This window comes from Ambystoma mexicanum, chromosome 12 (genome assembly GCF_040938575.1).
Source record: "Ambystoma mexicanum isolate Mex_15411 chromosome 12, UKY_AmexF1_1, whole genome shotgun sequence".
In the NCBI taxonomy this organism is placed as follows: Eukaryota; Metazoa; Chordata; class Amphibia; order Caudata; family Ambystomatidae; genus Ambystoma; species Ambystoma mexicanum.
The window spans coordinates 406426684-406444471 of NC_090936.1; the positions used below are offsets into that span (position 1 = coordinate 406426684).

General features: G+C 47.5%; 1 protein-coding gene across 3 annotated transcripts in view; it reads left to right on the forward strand.

Annotated features, from left to right (window-relative positions):
• The window catches only part of LOC138513577 (ubiquinol-cytochrome-c reductase complex assembly factor 1-like), a 778211-nt gene that overhangs the window by 180316 nt on the left and 580107 nt on the right, over positions 1-17788 (forward strand). For 2 of the 3 annotated variants that reach the window (XM_069628534.1, XM_069628536.1), the window contains one exon: positions 6762-6866. In XM_069628534.1, the coding sequence (XP_069484635.1) occupies positions 6762-6866 (105 nt within the window). The remainder of the gene's footprint in view (positions 1-6761; positions 6867-17788) is intronic. The other variant, XM_069628535.1, reaches the window with a different exon arrangement.

A 17788-nucleotide genomic window follows, 5' to 3' on the forward strand; every position in this document is an offset into this window, starting at 1 on the left:
AAACAGAAGAGTTGATTGAGCAAACATAAGACTGTCAAGTAAAGTTTAGTCTTTAATGGAAAGTCAATACTGTGATGTTTCAAAGGGTCGTTCATTTTCTACAGGGACAGAGACAGTGCCCCAGCTTTGAGTCTGTAATAAACCGCAGGAACTCCATTCTCTGCTGTGGCCTGGTCTCAGATTTCTCCCAATTGATGAGAAACCCCAGTTTCTCTAGGAGACTCGTCATTGGGACCATTTGCTCTGGTAGCCGCATCGGATCCTGCGCCATGAGACAAATATCCTCGATGTATAAAATCAGTCTGACTCCTGAGTAGCTTTGTGAAGCACCAATGTGCTGAAGTTAGTCCGAAAAGGGAGACACATAAACTCTAACCTTTGCCATCACCAGAGGAATTCTAAAAATTGCTGGTGCATCTCAGGAATGGGTACTGCTAGATAGGCATCCCTCAAATCTATGCAGGTTAGCCAGTGCCCTTTCTGCAAAATGTCCCTGAAGAGATGGATTTCCTCCATCTTGCAGTGTCGGTACACGAGAAAGGCGTTAAATTGTCTGAGATTATCACCGGCCTGACCGTTTGCTAAGACATTGCTTAGGAAGCGTTGCGCCACCTGCTGCGCTGGCCTTATCGCCATTTTCTTTAGAAACTCTCCTACTTCCTTGTCCATGAGGCTTTGTTCCTCCTCTGTGTTTAGGGAGAATTCTCAAAATGTGCTAATTTCCCTTACCTTTTGAGACCCCCAGCAACTTTGCTGGATTTCTAGGATTTGATTTTTCTACCTGGGAAGAGTGTGAGCCTTTTTTTCCCACTCTTCCATGTATTTTGATGTGCGTTTTACTTTTGTGTTCTTTGGTTATGGTGTTTTAAAACAACTCCATAGGCATCATCGTTTTCTTTGTGTCACACAACACCTTCAGTGTAGTGGCAAAACGGTGTCTTTCAGACTCCCCAAGGTTTAAACGCTTTCTCTGGGACTGACTATTGTCTCCAGAGCATGTAAAGTTAAATTGACTTTACTAGTCTCTTTATATTTTCTGACCCAACACGCACTATCTTCCTATAGAGTACTGGAGGGGTTGCCTAGCATCCCCTGAGTCAAAACACTTGTGTAATATTGAAATGTTACCCTTTCCTACCATGGCTGGTGGCAGTGGTTTAGATCAAACTACCATGATTTTACCAGACCGCGAACAATGGTAGCAAAAAATCGGGTCAGCCATGTTTTTCAAGATGACGCCCAAGACGTATCTGTAAAAACAGACTCCGGTCGACTTTTTTCGCCCTTTCTTTTAGGAAAGATCCTTATTGTGTTTAACCAGGTTTGGTCCCTTTGTTCACTGTCCTTTGGCGGGTTTCAGTGCTGAAGCCCTCCTCTGGCGCCTCAGTGTCTGGGGTGGACAGGATGTGAGGGAGGTGCCCGAAACTCCCTGTGCTTAGTCTCCTATGAGACCTGAATGCACTCTGGCGTGATTGGCTGGCTGGCTGTCCGGCAACGACAGCCACCCTGCTGTGTGAGTGAGAGCCAGGCTGGAATGAATGGGGGAAAATTGTTTAAAAGCAGGTCTCTGGGACTTGGAAAGCAGAGTCGACCACTGGAACGAAAGAACTGAAGATGAGCTGAAGGAAGAGGACTGCTGCAACTCCTGGACGACCGGTGAAGCCCTGCTGCAGGTCCGAATTGCCTGAAACTCCATCGACAGAGAAGCCCTTCAAGGTTAACTTCTTCCCAAGAATTTGGTGGAACCAACCAACTCACAAGCCGCCTGGAAACCGTCCCCTCCTGGTCGAATTTTCTACATAGTGCTGTGGAAAACCGGATAGCCAGTGGGAAGGATACCAGTTTGTGTTCTTTAAGGCACTCATACCTTAAACCAACGTTTAGCCAAGCTTGTGGCCTCGTCCCTGGGCAGTGCAGGAACCTCCCGACGTCCTCCTTCTTGTCCCCACGACTGAAGCACAGGAACAGCGAGGTCTGCTCGAACTGCCAGGAACAACTGCCTCAGCTACAGCTCTTCTTCACTTTAAAGGTACTGTGCAAACCCGGTCTGGAAATCTTTTCGACCACAGAGAAAGTTTGTGAAACTTTCTCCTCTTTGAAGGCTGGTCCTTCCCTAAAAATGTGTCTAACTTTTCACCTGGCCGAATTCTTCTAAAAACCGTGGCAAAGACTTAACTGTTATCTACCAGAACTGTGCTATCCTATACAAAGACTCTGAATCATTGACTTTGACCCAGGCCTATCGAATTTAATTGCTGGTTGTAGTTAACTGAAACCCTTTGCCCTACCTATGAATGTATTTGGGCTGCATTTCTTATAACCTTGTCTTTTTACCCCTTTTTAAAGTAACTGAAGTGCCATTTTGCTCCCACTTCAGGGGAGCTGAACTTGTTCAGTAACTTATTGGTTGTGTATTGTGGTGTATTAGTGTATGATATTAAGCTGCTTTTGCTAGTGTAATGTTTTCTAATTGACTGTGTAAATAAATGTGTATTCTTTTACTAAGAAACCTTGAGTTGAACCACTGTATTTGTTGGTCCCTTTGTGTAACTTGTTCTACTGCTCACTTCAACTCTTGAGATAAGTCTGGCTGCTCAGCCAATGCTACCACATAACTGTGTAGTACAGGCTTGTACCAAAGGTGAAATGGTACTGACACGTGTAGTCTTAATTGCATGTAGTGTTCCCAAAGGGTACTGCATGTGATTCTGCCTAACACTCTGAAATTGCGAAAGGGTGCTGCAGTTTAGTTTGTGCTCTTTAAAAATTACAGACAACACCCCTGCACAGTCTCTGCGACCCAAGAGTCCACGGTAAGCTCCTCCCAAGCGCTTAGGTGCATCGCTAGCCTACCAACTATCGTGGGAATTGCATTGCTTGCTGCTGCGCTGTGTGCATACGACTGTACTCTCACATGCTGCTGCAGTGCCAACCCTGACCCCTGCCTCTTCCACGGGAGGGGAAGGAAGGATTCAGCCTTCTGCCTTCCTGCTGTCACTAGTTGTTTCCTCTATAGGGCCTCTGGCCTCCTCAGTGGCTAGCGGAGACGCCTCTGCTTCTGCCGCCCTGGCAGATACACAGGGCACAAACACTCTTTTTTAACAATGTCTGACCTTTGTCCAGAGCAGCAAAGGTGTTAACAAATCTGGACATGTCTTTGACAAATGCTTCTCTAAACAAAAGCCCTTTAGCTGCTGCAGTGACCTCAGAGGATGCCAACTCCCTGAGTTTCAGGTCGATCTTTACTACAATCGATCGTCTGCACTCCACTGCTATTGTACAGTTGGTATTACGTATTAAACAAACTGCTCTTTGTGCCCAGTTAGCCAGAATATGCACATCCATAGGCAGGGCCTCTTTGGTCTCTTCCACCATTTTAATGATCTTGGCCAATGGACCTATGGAATCGGGGAGTGTGTCCCGGCATGCTATCCATGAACGGTCAATGCCCTTTTCAGGTCCTTGGTGTGTTTCACCATGAATGAGTCCACCTCCAGAGTGTCCGCTACTTTATCCGGCAGAGAAGGTCTGGGATATTGTGCCTATAATTAGCCTCTCACCTCCTTATTTAAAGGCGTGCGCAGTCACTTGCTCAAGTACCGTTTGGCCTTAAGTGAGAGCTTCACTTCCGAGGATCTTGGGTGGAGTAGCAGGTCTGGATGAAAGGGGTCGACCAGGGAACTATCTCTGCATTTCTAAACGCTCTTATTGTGCCTTTTGAACGGTTCTCCTTCCTGAGGAGTGGCCAAGCTCACAGAAAGGTGAGAACTCTCAGTGCTGCTGGAATCCCATTCAGTGCCCTCTTGGTCTTCCTGTGGGCTAAGGGGTATGTCACCTTGTCCCTTCCATCACGCCTTTCCCTTAGCATGCCTCTCTTTTGTGTGTCCTTTGCGTGATTCGGACAGTGGTTCGCCACTGGCCTTATGTTCCTCCTGCCATTGTCTCTTGCAGGCTTTGGGCCTCACAGCTGTCGGCCCTTGCGAGAAGGCGACCCAGCCCAGGAGACAGTCCAGTTTATGGGATAGCGGCCCTATGCCTGCCCATGCTGCTTTGTCCATCAGCTGTTCCAGAGAGGGGTCCTGCAGAATGTTTGAAGGCCCTTCTCTGCTTTACTCGCTGTCAGAGGATTCTACTTATACCCAGGCCATATTGTGTAATACACAGGAGACAGACAGCTAGCAGCCGCAAGGTGACGTACCGGCTTTTTATTATTAAATTTAATTTATAACATCTCTCAATGGTCTTGGGACTATTTCTTCACTTGTTTAATGTCTTTGAAGTCATTTAAACAGTACAGTTTACATCAGCTAGTCCAGAGATTGATGACATGCTGTGGCATGCTGGAGTTCCAAGTGGCTGAAAGTTATGAAATATAACACATAAGGCTAAGAGGTAAGATGCCTGAAGTAATTTTGTAGCAATGAAAAAACTGATTTGAAGCAGATATAAAGAAATATTTAGGTGGCATGCCATGTTAAAATTGACACTGAAAAGGAACTTTCAGGCCCTGGTGTTTAAATAGGTCATTCGAACTAGCACCTGAAATTTCCCATCTAATGCATTGGTGCAATGGTAGAGTTTCAGACTGCAGTGCACGAGGTAGGAAGCAGTCAAAATTCATTTTTTTAAAGAATATCATTTATAACATCTCCCAATGATTGTGAGGCTTTTTACTCACTTGTTTAATGTCTTTAAAGTCATTTAAATAGTAAATTTGACATCAGCTAGTCCCGAGAGGGGTGACATGCTGGAGTTCCAAGTGCTTTCAAACATTCAATTGCTGAAAGGTATGAAACCTAAGACAAGAGACTAAGAGGTGAGATGCCTGAAGTAATTTTGAAGCAATGAAAACACTGATTTGAAGCAGATATAAAGACATATCTAGGTGGCATGCCACGTTAGAGTTGACACTGAAAAGGGATTTTCAGGCCCTGCAGTTTGAATAGGTCATAATACCTAGCACCAAAGATTTCACATGTAAAGTGTCAGTGTAAGTGTAGAACTGCAGACTACAGTGCATGAGGTCCAAAGTTCTAGGCAGCTGTCAGAATCCAATTTTTCTTTTTTTTAATTTGATTTATTAACATCGCAAAAGGATTGTGAGGCTTTTTACTTACTTGTTTAATGTCTTAAAAGTCATTTAAACAGTAAATTTGACATCAGCTAGTCCCGAGAGGGGTGACATGCTATGCTGTGGCATGCTGGAGTTCCAAGGGCTTTCAAACATTCAATTGCTGAAAGGTATGAAACATAAGACAAGAGACTAAGAGGTGAGATGCCTGAAGTAATTTTGAAGCAATGAAAACACTGATTTGAAGCAGATATAAAGACATATCTAGGTGGCATGCCACGTTAGAATTGACACTGAAAAGGGATTTTCAGGCACTGCAGTTTGAATAGGTCATAATACCTAGCACCAAAGATTTCACCTGTAAAGTGTCAGTGTAAGTGTAGAACTGCAGACTACAGTGCATGAGGTCCAAAGTTCTAGGCAGCTGTCAGAATCCAATTCTTTTTTTATTTGATTTATTAACATCGCAAAATGATTGTGAGGCTTTTTACTCACTTGTTTAATGTCTTTAAAGTCATTTAAACAGTAAATTTGACATCAGCTAGTCCCGAGATTGGTGACATGCTGTGGCATGATAAGTGCTTAAACTATGCATTTGCTCAAAGTGTTTCAATATAAAACAATCCCACAATGATCGAGAGGGTATTTTTCACTTGTAGAATGTGTTTGAACTCCTTAAAACTGCACATTTTCCATCATCCAGTACAGAGATTGGTGGCATGCTATGGCACGCTGTGGCATGTGCCACATGTCACATTCGGCTCCTACCCCTTCTCACCATTTGAACCTCCACCGTAGGCAGGCTGGGGCTGGTGTCTTGAGTGTTGCGCTTCTGTGAATTTCTTATTGCTGCTGCTGTCTTGGGCTGTGTGCTTCAATAAAATGGTGTTGGTCGAGTTGCATATCCCAGTCTGGTCTTTGGTGGTTTGTTCTCGGTCCATTCTCTCTGGAGTTGGCATGCTTCATAGATTAGTACTGGGACTAGGAAGAGGAACGTGGAGGTAATGCTTGGATTAGCTACCGGTAATCTTCATTACTCTTAGTCCTACTCTTCCCCTGTTATCAAATGGGCCTATCAGGCAGTGCTAGGTACTGTAGTGGCTCGGGGGAGGCGGGCTGTTATGCCCAGACCGAGACGGGTAGGGGATAAACAATCATAAAGATGGAAGAGGGGTTCCTGTGGGAGGTGGGTCACCTCATAGATTGATACTGGGAAGAGGAAGAGTAGGACTAGGAGTATGATGATTACCGGTAAGTAAACCGGGCATTCTGTGAGGCTAACACTCCCCTAGACCTCCACATCCCCATGCTATCATGAGCAGACCTCCTTTTGAATTTGGTGTCTTCGAACGTGATATTGCCTGTAGAAGTTAGCAGAGGCTTGCCCCCTTTTCAGTCACCTGCCTGCATAAATTATTCTATATGTAAAACGTAAAGATTGTGATCAAGGGCCTGTACAGTATTCTTTCTGAGCTTTTGTGTACATATGTTTAAATGTATTTTGATCTTTTTTCCATGAAACCGAAGAAATCGAACACGTGTTTTCAAATGTGCATATTTTTTTGATAGTTTTGTATATTTAGAGTTGTACTTTGTAATGTACTGGCTGAAATTAAAGACATATGTTTCTTAATACTATTTTATTGATGACAACTTTATTTAAAAGACTTTCATTTTTGCTAATTTCTAGTTTCTGCCCACGTGCATTTTTCAACAGAAGAAATTATGCTGTGGTTTTACACAAACCAATCTCTCGGTAACACAACCGTGCAGGTCGCTACACAGGAGTAACAAGGTGAGCTCTTGAATACTATGTATGACTTGTTTTTTGCCATTTTATTTAATTCATAACAATATATTTAAATCTACAGTGTCGCTAGCCGTTCGCCTCTTTGCTAAAAACAATGTATTTGTGTTAGGCATATTATCTTGTCACTTTAGCCCCATGGCTAAAAACGCTCCAATCAATCTGCCAGCTTTATTTTTTTATGTAGTTTTTTTAATGCTGCAATTTCAATAAATAAGTGTAAGAGGACGTGGTCAATCATTCACTGCTAAGCCTGGAGTTAATTTTCCAGATCATGAAAATTGCGTGCAGGGGGTTGGAGAGGGATTAGCAAACGCTAAGGGGGAAAATCCAGATTATCTGTTTAATTTGAAGGCCACAATCCAAGTTCTGACTAGAAGTGGGGCAGATAATGTGGCAGCGAGAGGACTAGAATGTGTTAAGCCAGCGTCCTTCACAGCATACCTCTCAACGTGCAGGCTTTTAGTGCGTTTTACCTGGCATGGACTGAGTTTCCCAGCCAAACCCCTGATCAGTCCATAGAATTCAATGCCAACAACAAAATCGCTCTGTTCTCGCCCACCCTGGGGACTCCCAAGGTTCAGAAGTATACTTTAGCTAAACCTGAAAGCTGCATTCAAGGTCTTTACTGGGAAGGGGACAGGAGGATCCTAGAGGTTAAAGTGACGTTCCTGACTTTTGACTGTCTCATCACATTTGTTGAAATTTTGGTCCGCAAGGCTGCTTAGATGGCCCTGTTTGTTAGAGAAGGGAAGAGCAGAGCATGCAAAGTAAACAATTTTCCATGCACATTGCAGAGTCAACATGCCTACACACACACAAAATAGACTGCCAAAGAACTGCTCACCTACTTTCCCATCCTTTATCAGGCTATGTTTGGATCGTTCGACACCCAGGGCCTCATCACGAGTTGGGCTGTATTCCCGGCTGTAATACCGCCGACTGTAATAGCCCTATCACCGACCGGTCCGGCTGTATTACCGCCGGATCACGAGTTGGGTGTTAACGGTAAATCCCCATTCCCCATTGGGTCCATTGGATTCAATGGGGTATTTTCAGCGCTAATTATGCGGGCTAATACAGCCGGCGGTAATACAGCCGAAAACAGGGGATTTTCACGTCCAGAGAAAAGCTGGAGGTAAAACAGCCCATTTAGCGCCCAACCCGTGATATGGCCAACCCTTAAATGCGGCTGTAATACCGTTACCACCGCATTTAAGGGCTACAGCCCAACTCGTGATGAGGCCCACAGTGTTTAGTTTTGAACTGGTGCTGGGCACCTGAAGATATTTTGCAGCAATACAAATGTTGCCTAGGTTTCCAAATGGCTTGCTCTCCAGGGCATCCCTTTGCCACTAACAAGCAACAAAGAAGCAGAGAGCATGGGCTGCTGTTTAGCAATTCATCTATTTAAAACGAGATCATTCATCAGATTTGTCTTTCCAAAATGGATCAAATGTATACCATTTAATTTTCTGATAGCAGTGCCTGTTGTCTGAGTGCCAAAAGACAAACGTGTGGTGTGTGCTACATATAAATGTACATTTTTATTATTAGTTTTGTAGTTTACTAGCGTGGCAAGAATGTTCATTTCTGAATTTTTATTCGATAGCATATTTAAAATCAGAAAAAACATCGAATTTAATTTACAAATCAGAAATACACATTGGATACATATTTAAATTCACAGCCTAACTCACATATTAATAAAAACGGAAGACAAATGCTCTTTTGAGACCTTTTATACAATGCAATAATTGCATTTTTGAGTTAATGGTTTCTCTGAGCCAGAGCTAGGGACAGAAATACAGACAGCAAACTATCTAAATCTGGTATTGGTGATGACAATGCAGGGACTCCTTGTTTTAAACTTTGCAATAAAGGTACATTTAATTAGCGACAGAACAGAAAAGAATGCCATTATTTAAAGATTCCACTGTGTTATCACTCTGACAAACCTAATTAGTTTGCTCCTGTGAAATCACCATAGAAAACTGAATGTAAAATAAAAGCAGTAAAGTATTTTTCCGATGATTGCGGTCTGCTGACTCTTCAAAAAGCCAATGTAGAGAGGCAATAGGAGGATTCTATCCAAGGGATGAAGGCAGGGATCAGCAACTCCTCAAGCGAGAGAAGTGATCTTGCAGAGACCCTTAGACCGCGACTTGTAAGAACAGGTAGTATCCGGAATGCACAAGATGTGACCGAGTATGGCTCATAATTATACGTAACAGAAATAATAATTTCTGCTCTTACATAGAACTTCATGCAGGACAGCTCAAGCTTCTAAGCGCTGTAATTGCAGGAGTTTTTATTAACCAGGTATTACAGTGTTACTCAATTTATTGACCTCAGAAGGATGAGACTGTCAGGCTGGTTGTGGGATTTGAACATGCAAAGTGCAGTCTTCCCTCCAGTCTGAGATCATCTCCTACTCCTACGTCCCGTGCCCTTTCCTCCCTCCTGTATGGGCATTCCTCGCGAGGTACTGGAGCGGAACCTCTTTTCCACCAGAAAGACTCTTCCTCTTTAAATTTACTGGCACGTGGGGCACTGCCTCGGGAGCACAGGCTCCCTTAACCCCGCCCACCGGCACCACACCTCAGTCCCCTTTTTCCACATCGACGGGAACGGACCGCTCTATCAGTGCTCCTGGATGCGGTCTTGCCTCGTAATTCCACGCGCTTCCCCAGTAGTTTATCTAACTTTTTTCTTCTATGGCAGACTTGGTAACACCGTCCACCATTGCCCTAGCTCTGTCCCTGGCGCATGTCGGCCACGACAGACTTTAGCAGGGGTCCGTCGTGCGACAGTTCCTTCCCTACAGTAGATCCCCCCCCTCGCTCCGTCTCTGATGCTTTGGTGAGGACCACGGCTGGGACGGATGCTCCGTGTGTGACTCCCTCACGCCCAGGTCGCTCAAGCACCGACTTGAGCATTGGAGGGAACTCTTTAACAGGACTCCTCCGCAGAACATCAATGACTACGTCCGGGGGAAAACACAGAAGACAGGTGTGCTATTTTCCAAGGCACCTCACAGACAACTCCTTCCTTGGGAGCCCTCTGACGGGAGGGGTCAGTCTGACCCTCACATCGGCGCAGGAGCCCGAGGCTCACAAAGCTACCAGCCTCACATCCGAGTGGTCCAAGGGCCCTCCCAGTCCTGCAGCCAACTGGCCTGTGAGCTCTACGACCACCGGAACATATCCTGAGGGGCATCGCCCTGATACCGAGTCCTTACGTGAGGGGGCGCCTTCACGCAGGGCCAGCATTACCGGCCAAAAGGCAAAGGGCTTACTGCCGGTGTCCAACTGAGTTGCGAGGCGGGGCAAAGACGGTGCAGTCAAACATGCAGGCTGAGCCCAAGAACACTCCAGCTACAGGTCCACATGCTCAAGGCGTGGACAAAATGGTGGCTGCTCGAGACAAGATGGCTCCCACTCCTGAACATCAAAGGCGGGAAGCCTCACAGGCGGGTGCGGATGCCTATCAGCTCCCCGATCAGCAAAGGAGAAGTGTCGCTCCTAGGACAGACTGGGCACCACTGACACCCGTCATCTGGTCTACGGCTTATCATAACATCCCAGGGCCCGGGTACAATAACCCCATGTAGGGACTGGGGCTAGGCAGATAGCTGGCATATTCGCCCACTCCTCCCGCGCAAGACCGCTCACAGCTATTCAGTGAGGACAGGTTTTTTAAAAGTTCATGCACTCCCCTCAGATGGACACAATCCTAAGGGGCATTATTAAAGACATGTGCCATTGGCCGCCCTGGTGCAGGTCACCACAACGTACCTCATGCCTCCCCCTCAGGAACCACCACCGTAGCAGTCCAGTAAAGAGGCTCCAGCAACACGGTGCGGTCCCATGCCCCCACCATGGAGGAAACCCCGAGGATCTCTGGCGCCACCCCCCCATCCCCTCCAGGGACAGTGGACCAGCAGGGCACAGACGAGGAGGAGCAGGATACGCCCTCCTCAACGAAAGCCTTTCATGACAGGATTGCTGACTTGTCAGAGTACCTGGGTATGCCCAAGCCACAACAAGAGCTCCCTGAAGCTGTAGTTGTGGCGGAGGTCCTGAGCATCAAGGCAGAGGAACGGTCGGGCATCCCCCTACAAAAAGATGTGGAAGCATTGGCTCAAGCCCCACTCCACACAACCTGTTGACAAGAAGCTCGACGCTAGGTTCAGGCAAACTGAGTGGGACAGCATACTACTCTCTACACACCCGCAGCCCCTGTCATCAGTGAGTGCTGCTGCGTCTATGCATGCCAAACCCCCCAGGCTTCTTCGTCTAGCACCGCCACGACAGCCCTCCTCAAGAAGGAAGAAAAACCCTAGATACATATGGCAAGAAGGTCTATTCAAACGCCAGCCCACACCTCAGGTAGGCCAACACAGAAGCTATCCCTGCAGTGGCTAATCAACGCCTTTGGAGGGAGATCAGACTTTCTGCCCAATATCCATAAGGACAAGCAAACCTCATTTAAGGAAGGTCTGGTGGAGACGAAAATCGTAGCCCAGGATAATTTGGAGGCCTCGGTGGGCAACATCGACATGGCTAATAGATCGATCTGTCTGGCAGAAGACACGAGGTGCACTGCCTGGTTGAAGGCCTCTAGGTTCAACCAAGAGGTCCAGGACAGAATACTTGATCTTCCATTTGAGGGGGGGGGGGGTCTCTTCCATGCCTCAACTGACGAGGAGCTCGACAAAAAGAAGAATAGCTCACAGACAGCAAGGTCTCTGGCTATACTTACCAAAATGGCCACTAAACCGCTTGTTCAGTCCCAATCCCACTCAGACAAGGGGTGATAATTTTGCAGCTTCCGCGGGTTCCAGGACTGCAAAGCCAGACAGCCGGAGAGGTCTCTCAGTTAAAACCGGAGAAAGCACCAAAAAACAGCTCATTTCAGTCCCCTTCCTCACTAGCAGCCTCTGGCCAGAAGAAACAATGACATTCTGCGTCAGGTTCACAGTATCTCAGTCGGGGGGCAGGCTGGCCCTGCACAGTCAGGCTTGGCAGCGAAGTTCGCAGACGCCTGGGTCCACTCAGTAGTGTCCTGGGGCTTCCAGCTACCTCTTCCCTCTCCTCCTCTGAGTTCCCTTCCCCTTCCACAGATCAGCACCCCATCACTCTTAGCAGAGATTTGCTCCTTTGTCAGGAGGGAAGCGCTAGAGCAGGTCCCCCACTCCAAGCAGGGGCAGGGCTTTTACTCCCGCATCTTCGCTATCCAGAAGAAGAACCAGTCGGGCCAGCGAGTGGTGTTGGATCTATCTTCCCTGAATCTTTACCTACCCTTGCAGAAATTTAAGATGGTGACGACAGTGCTTATTGCCGACTGTGTGGGGGAGACCATACGTGATCCCTGGACCTGAAGGATGCGCATCTCCACCTTCCCATTGTGCAGCCTCACCGGGCCTTCCTCAGGGTCCGGGTCATGTGTCTGCACTTCCAGTACAGGGTTCTGTCCTTGGGCTAAATTTAGCTCAGAGAGTCTTCACAAGGCTCATGAATACGGTGGCGGCTCTCCCCAGATCGGAGGGGTTACACGTCTACCAGTACCTCGACGACTGGCTAGTCAGGTGTTCCTCTCCGCAGCAGGTCTGAGGCTCAGCAGACAGACTCATCTCTACCCTATTGGAACTGGGGTTTTCGATCAACTACCAGAAATCTCAGCTCACCCCTACTCAGACGCTGGTGTTCCTGGGCCTGTTGTGGGACAGAAAGCAGTAGAGGTTTTTCCCCATGTGGGCCAAGGTGATGGTGCACGATCAGCAGTCTCCCATTTCCGCAGCAGATCAATCACCTCATCCTGGTGGTATCAACACCTTCTGGGAGTGCTGGCAGCGTGTCTCCTGGCAATCCCTTACACCAGGCTCTGTATGAGGAGGCTCCAGCTACATTTTTCAGATTCCTGGAATCAGGAATCGGACCATCAGGGGGCCCGATCTCCATTCTACAATACATGGACCATGACCTCAGATGGTGGCAACCGGAAGACAATATTCTGGTGGGCAGACCCTTCCGTCCGCCCCCCTCCGCTCCCCCAATAGAGTACACCATTACCACAGATTCCTCACTCCACGGCTGCAGAGCCACCCTCGGGGCACACTCTTTGCATGGTCTCTGGACCCCGACTGACCGGCAGAATCACATAAACTGGTTGGAGCTTATGGCTATACAGTTGGCACTCAGGTCCTTTCACTGACCATCAAGGACAGGCTGGTGTGCACCGAGACAGACAATACAACCTGTATGTTCTATATCAACAAACTGGGGTAAGGGGGGCACCAGATCCCCACAACTGTGCGTGTTGACCCTGGACATTTGGGAATGGGCTATCAGCCAGGGAGTGTGGCTCTCAGTGGTCCACCTGGAGGCGGACAGGCTCAGTCGCCTTGCCGTCGACAATTACGAATGGCAGCTGAAAGGGAGGATTCTCAAGTAAGTGTTCGGCAGATGCGGTCACCCAACAACAGACTTGTTTGCGACAGCTCAAAATCGGATGTGCCAGCAGTTCGTGTTCTGGGGAGGAAGGGGGCGCAACTCTCTAGCAGTCGTACACACCAGATATGCTGGGACGGGATGTGGGTGTATGCCTTCCCACCCACGCCCTTCATGCACAAGGTAGTGAGCAATATCAGGAGCTCCAAGAACCTCAGGATCATTCTCGTGGCTCCTCACTGGCCGACGGGCCCTGGTTCTCGGCCCTGCGGCAGATGCCGGTGCAGCCAGAGATTCTTCAGCCCCCTCGAGAAGGGCCCTCTACTAGCACAGTAGGGAGACATAGTACTACACCCACCTCCAGAGAGACTATTCCTAGCGGCCTGGTTCCAGAGCAGTTAACGCTCCAGCACCTTCAGCTGTCCAGCGACAATATGGAGATCATTCAAAATGCCAGGAGTCAGGCTACTCGCAAGCAGTACAAAAGTAAATGGACAAGATTCTGCTTTTGGGCTAAGGAACACGGGGTGAACTCACTGACATGCACCCTCGACCAAGTATTATCATTCCTGTCCTATTTTGCCAGGTCTGGCATCCAGGTTGATACCCGCAGAAAGTTCCTGTCTGCTATCGCGTTGTATACAAACGCTGACTCTCTTAACCTATCCTCGGCCAATCCCGTAGTAAAGAAAGACCTGACTGGGTTGATCAGGCTTTACCCCCTGGTCAAGCGTCTGCATCCCATTTGGGACATGAACGTAGTGTTAAGCACTAAAGCACACAAACCATTTGAACCCATGGCGACGGCAGCCATTAAGTTGGTCACTTTAAAGACAGCCCTTCTGGTTGGGCTCACATCTGCCTGCAGAGTGTACGAGATCCAGGCGCTAATCGCCTCTGAGTCGTACACTAGATTTCACAAGGACATAGTCGTGCTCTGCACACACCCCCAAGTTTCTTCCGAAAGTGGTATCATCCTTCCATATCAATGAGGAGATTGTGCTCCCCACATTCTTCCCGGACCCCAAGGAATATGCAGAAAAGACGCTCCACTACTTGGATGTCAGGAGGCTGTTGAAATTCTATCTAGACAGGACGAAGAGCATCCGCAAGACGGACGCACTGTTTGTGACATTTGGAGACTCTAGACCTTGGCAGCAGGGCTCCAAGGCATCCATAGCACGATGGATGACAGTGGCGATCTGTGAGGCATACAACATGCAGCGCAAGGACCCACCACAGGGCATGCATGCGCGTGCTGCAATAGCTAAGGCGGCAGCATCCGCGTTCCAGCGCCATGTTCCCTGGCAGGTGATCAGCAGGGTGGCAACGTGGGCCACTCCTTTGGCTTTTTGCAAGCACTTCTGCTTGGATTCCAGTGCCAAGGCTGATGCAGCCTTCGGCCAAGCGGTGCTTTGCGTTCTATTTGCCTAGTAGGTCAGGCTCTCCTACCCAGGGCGTTGTCAGTTGTAATTACCCATACAGGACAGAGGAAAGGGGAAGGGACGTAGGAGTAATTGTTACTCACAAGAGTAACTAATATAGTCCTAGTCCATAGTCCCCGTTCCTCCATACGTCCCACCATCCATTCCCCTATAATAAGACCAGTGAGGTTGGTCGATTCTAACTCAGCCGACGCGTCAAAAAGGGGACTGAGGTGTTGCGCAGGTTGGCGGGGTTAAGGGGGCCCATGCTCTTGAGGCTGTGCTCCTGTGCACCAGTAAATTTAAAGTGGAAGAGTAGTTTTCTGCTGGAAAAGAGGATTTCGTTTCTTTCCCTCACAAGGGACGCCCATACAGGATGCAGGAAAGGGGACTATGGACGAGGAGTACGTTAGTCACTCCGGTGAGTAACACTTAATTTATTCATGGTTTATCCACTGGCAAATGACTAACGCTGAGCTCATCAGTTCCAGCGAGGTTTAGAAACCAACCCCTGCCAAAAGGAGAACAACTTATTAAATGCGTTCAGTTGAAAACATTTTCATCCAGCTAGACAACTATGCTGGAGCCAAGCAAGCTATTCACGAGGCACCTATTCACACCGAACAGTGGAGTGGCAGGGGAGAGGGCGTTAGCAGAAGAGGTGAAACCGTTCTACAGAATCGGAGAGCAACAAACCCTCCTACTCTAACATACATTTGGAAGACTACATTGCAACAAGTAATGAAGAGCCAGAGGGAACAAGAGGGCCTCTCCAAGGAGCAAAGCTGTGTAACAGGATTATAGAAATACGTTTTGTAGCATCTTGATCACACAAAAACCAGCACAGCACTGCAAGGCTGTTTGCAGAATGCTGCATGCTGGGGTAAGTGAATTGTGAAAGCTATAATTAATTGAAGTGCATAATCGCACAGCCCAGAGTGAACCGATCTACCAGTAGTCCAAAACACAACATGCACAGAAATGTGGCTCTAAAGGCCAGAACAGTTGCTCAAAAACACTGCATAGTAGGAAAACAGATTGTTAGCAAAAGTATGTGTTGCATATGCTAATATATGGTATAATTGGCACATTTATTACATTGAGCAATTACATGATTTAGTCACAGGATGCCCATGTGTGGGATACACAGAAGAGACTGACATGCTTATCTTTAGCAAAACTAGAATGTATTTGATCCCACAAGTTAATAAGTCTCTTGGAGTTAGTTCAGTATGTGCAAAGCAAGCCTCTTGTGGGTAGATCGTATGTACAAAACAAGTCTCTTACAAATGTCTCGGGTGGGCACACATTCAAGCCTTTTGCGACTTCCACTGACGACCCATGATCTTGTCTTCAGGTTGTGAGTTACCTGTTTCTGTAGATCTGGTTACTCTGGTATCTTCTATATTAATTATCAAGCCCCTATCGGTCTCGGATGTTATTCAGATTGTCGAGGCATTTTCTAAGTCTCTTGAGCAACCACAACTGCTCCCAGGTCTTTTACGCCAGAGGGGGTTTTAGTCTGGCCTCTGTTCTCCATTCTCTCTGAGACTTTGTCCCAGGTATCACTATAGGCTCGGAGGGTCTAGCATGTTTGCTCCCTGCCCCTTGGTGATGCTGCGTTGACTCAGTCCTCCTCCCACCACTGTCTGCCCTGAACCAGTCTGGACAGTGGAACCTACCAATAAACTAGGATTATGGTGTGGGGTTGGGGGTGGTGGTGGGGGAGCGTCTCCACCCTCGCTAGGTTTGATGCAAGGATTTTCATCTCTAGCTGGTACTTTGCTTCTTTCGCTGCATCTTAGGGGATGACTTTAGCCAAGAATGTTAACCTTCCTTCTTGAAACTTTCTTCACAGATGGTAACCCTTTTCCAACAAACTTCTTTTTAGATGGTACTCCTTCTCGGAGCCTCCAACTTCCTGCGTTCTTAATATGCTTCTTGCTCGTCATACCTCTCCAAAAACTCCTCTTCAGCTCCTACTCGAACAGCCCATCCCTGTCCAGGGCTTCCTTTAAGCCCGGATTTCTGCCTGTAAGGGGGAGTCAAGGTAAACGTGCTGCATATTGTCAGATGGTCTGTGGGTGCCTAGATCTAACGTTATTTTAAGGCAGTCTACCATTTTGGATTTCAAACTCTGGCTGACTTTGAGGGTTGCCCTCCTCAACCCCTAAAAGCTGTGTTGAGTTTGATTGTTTCTTTCCTGCGTCCTTTAATTTGTCAGCGTTTGTAATGGGTTGGTATTTGTGACAGGGTCAGAGACCTAAACCAGTCAAGAGAGGATGGGGAATACTCTCAACCTGTGGCAAGAGGCCTACGAGGTTGTTTGCCAGAGGCAGTCCAGCTCCAGAGGCACATGAGAGTTGCGAGGGCCCCAGTCTCTGCCCCTTCCACCAGTGTCTCTCTAAATAAGGGAAGTATCACTTCCTCTCTTCTCCCACGTGTAGTGGTTCTCCTTGTCCTGTAGGACTACAACTACCGGACGACCCTGATGTGCCGGAGAGGCTACTTCAGAATTTCATGGAGGAGAGAGGTAGTGGGAAGGTAGCAGAACACAACACCAATTAGACCCGCAATTCAGATGATTCATGCAACATGTACACAGACTCCAGAATAGAATTTGTTTGCAGTGGGCCACCATCATGGAAAGTCTGTGCACCTGCACAAGAAAAGGGTTGGCGCTTAAGGCCCATTTTTATGCATGTAACCCGGATCACAGGGGAAAATAAGGCAGTCATTGGCCTGGGGTACCAACTGACACAGGGACCAATTAAGGGGGAAGGTTAACAGGACAGATTGTTTGTGTGAGTTCAAGGTGAACCCATAGAGCTGGCAGAAGAAGGATATTAACCTGAGCGTTGAGGAAGATTACAGAGAGAATGTGCAAAGTGAGGTATTGGTTGGTGGTGAAAGAAAATGGTACTTGGGTGTGAGAGTTCATGCAAGGTGAGTGAATGAGACTAAGGGGGAGCTAAAGGGTGTGCGTGATAGTGTATAACGAAGGTGACCGAACGAGTGAAAGCAGTGTGGGTGG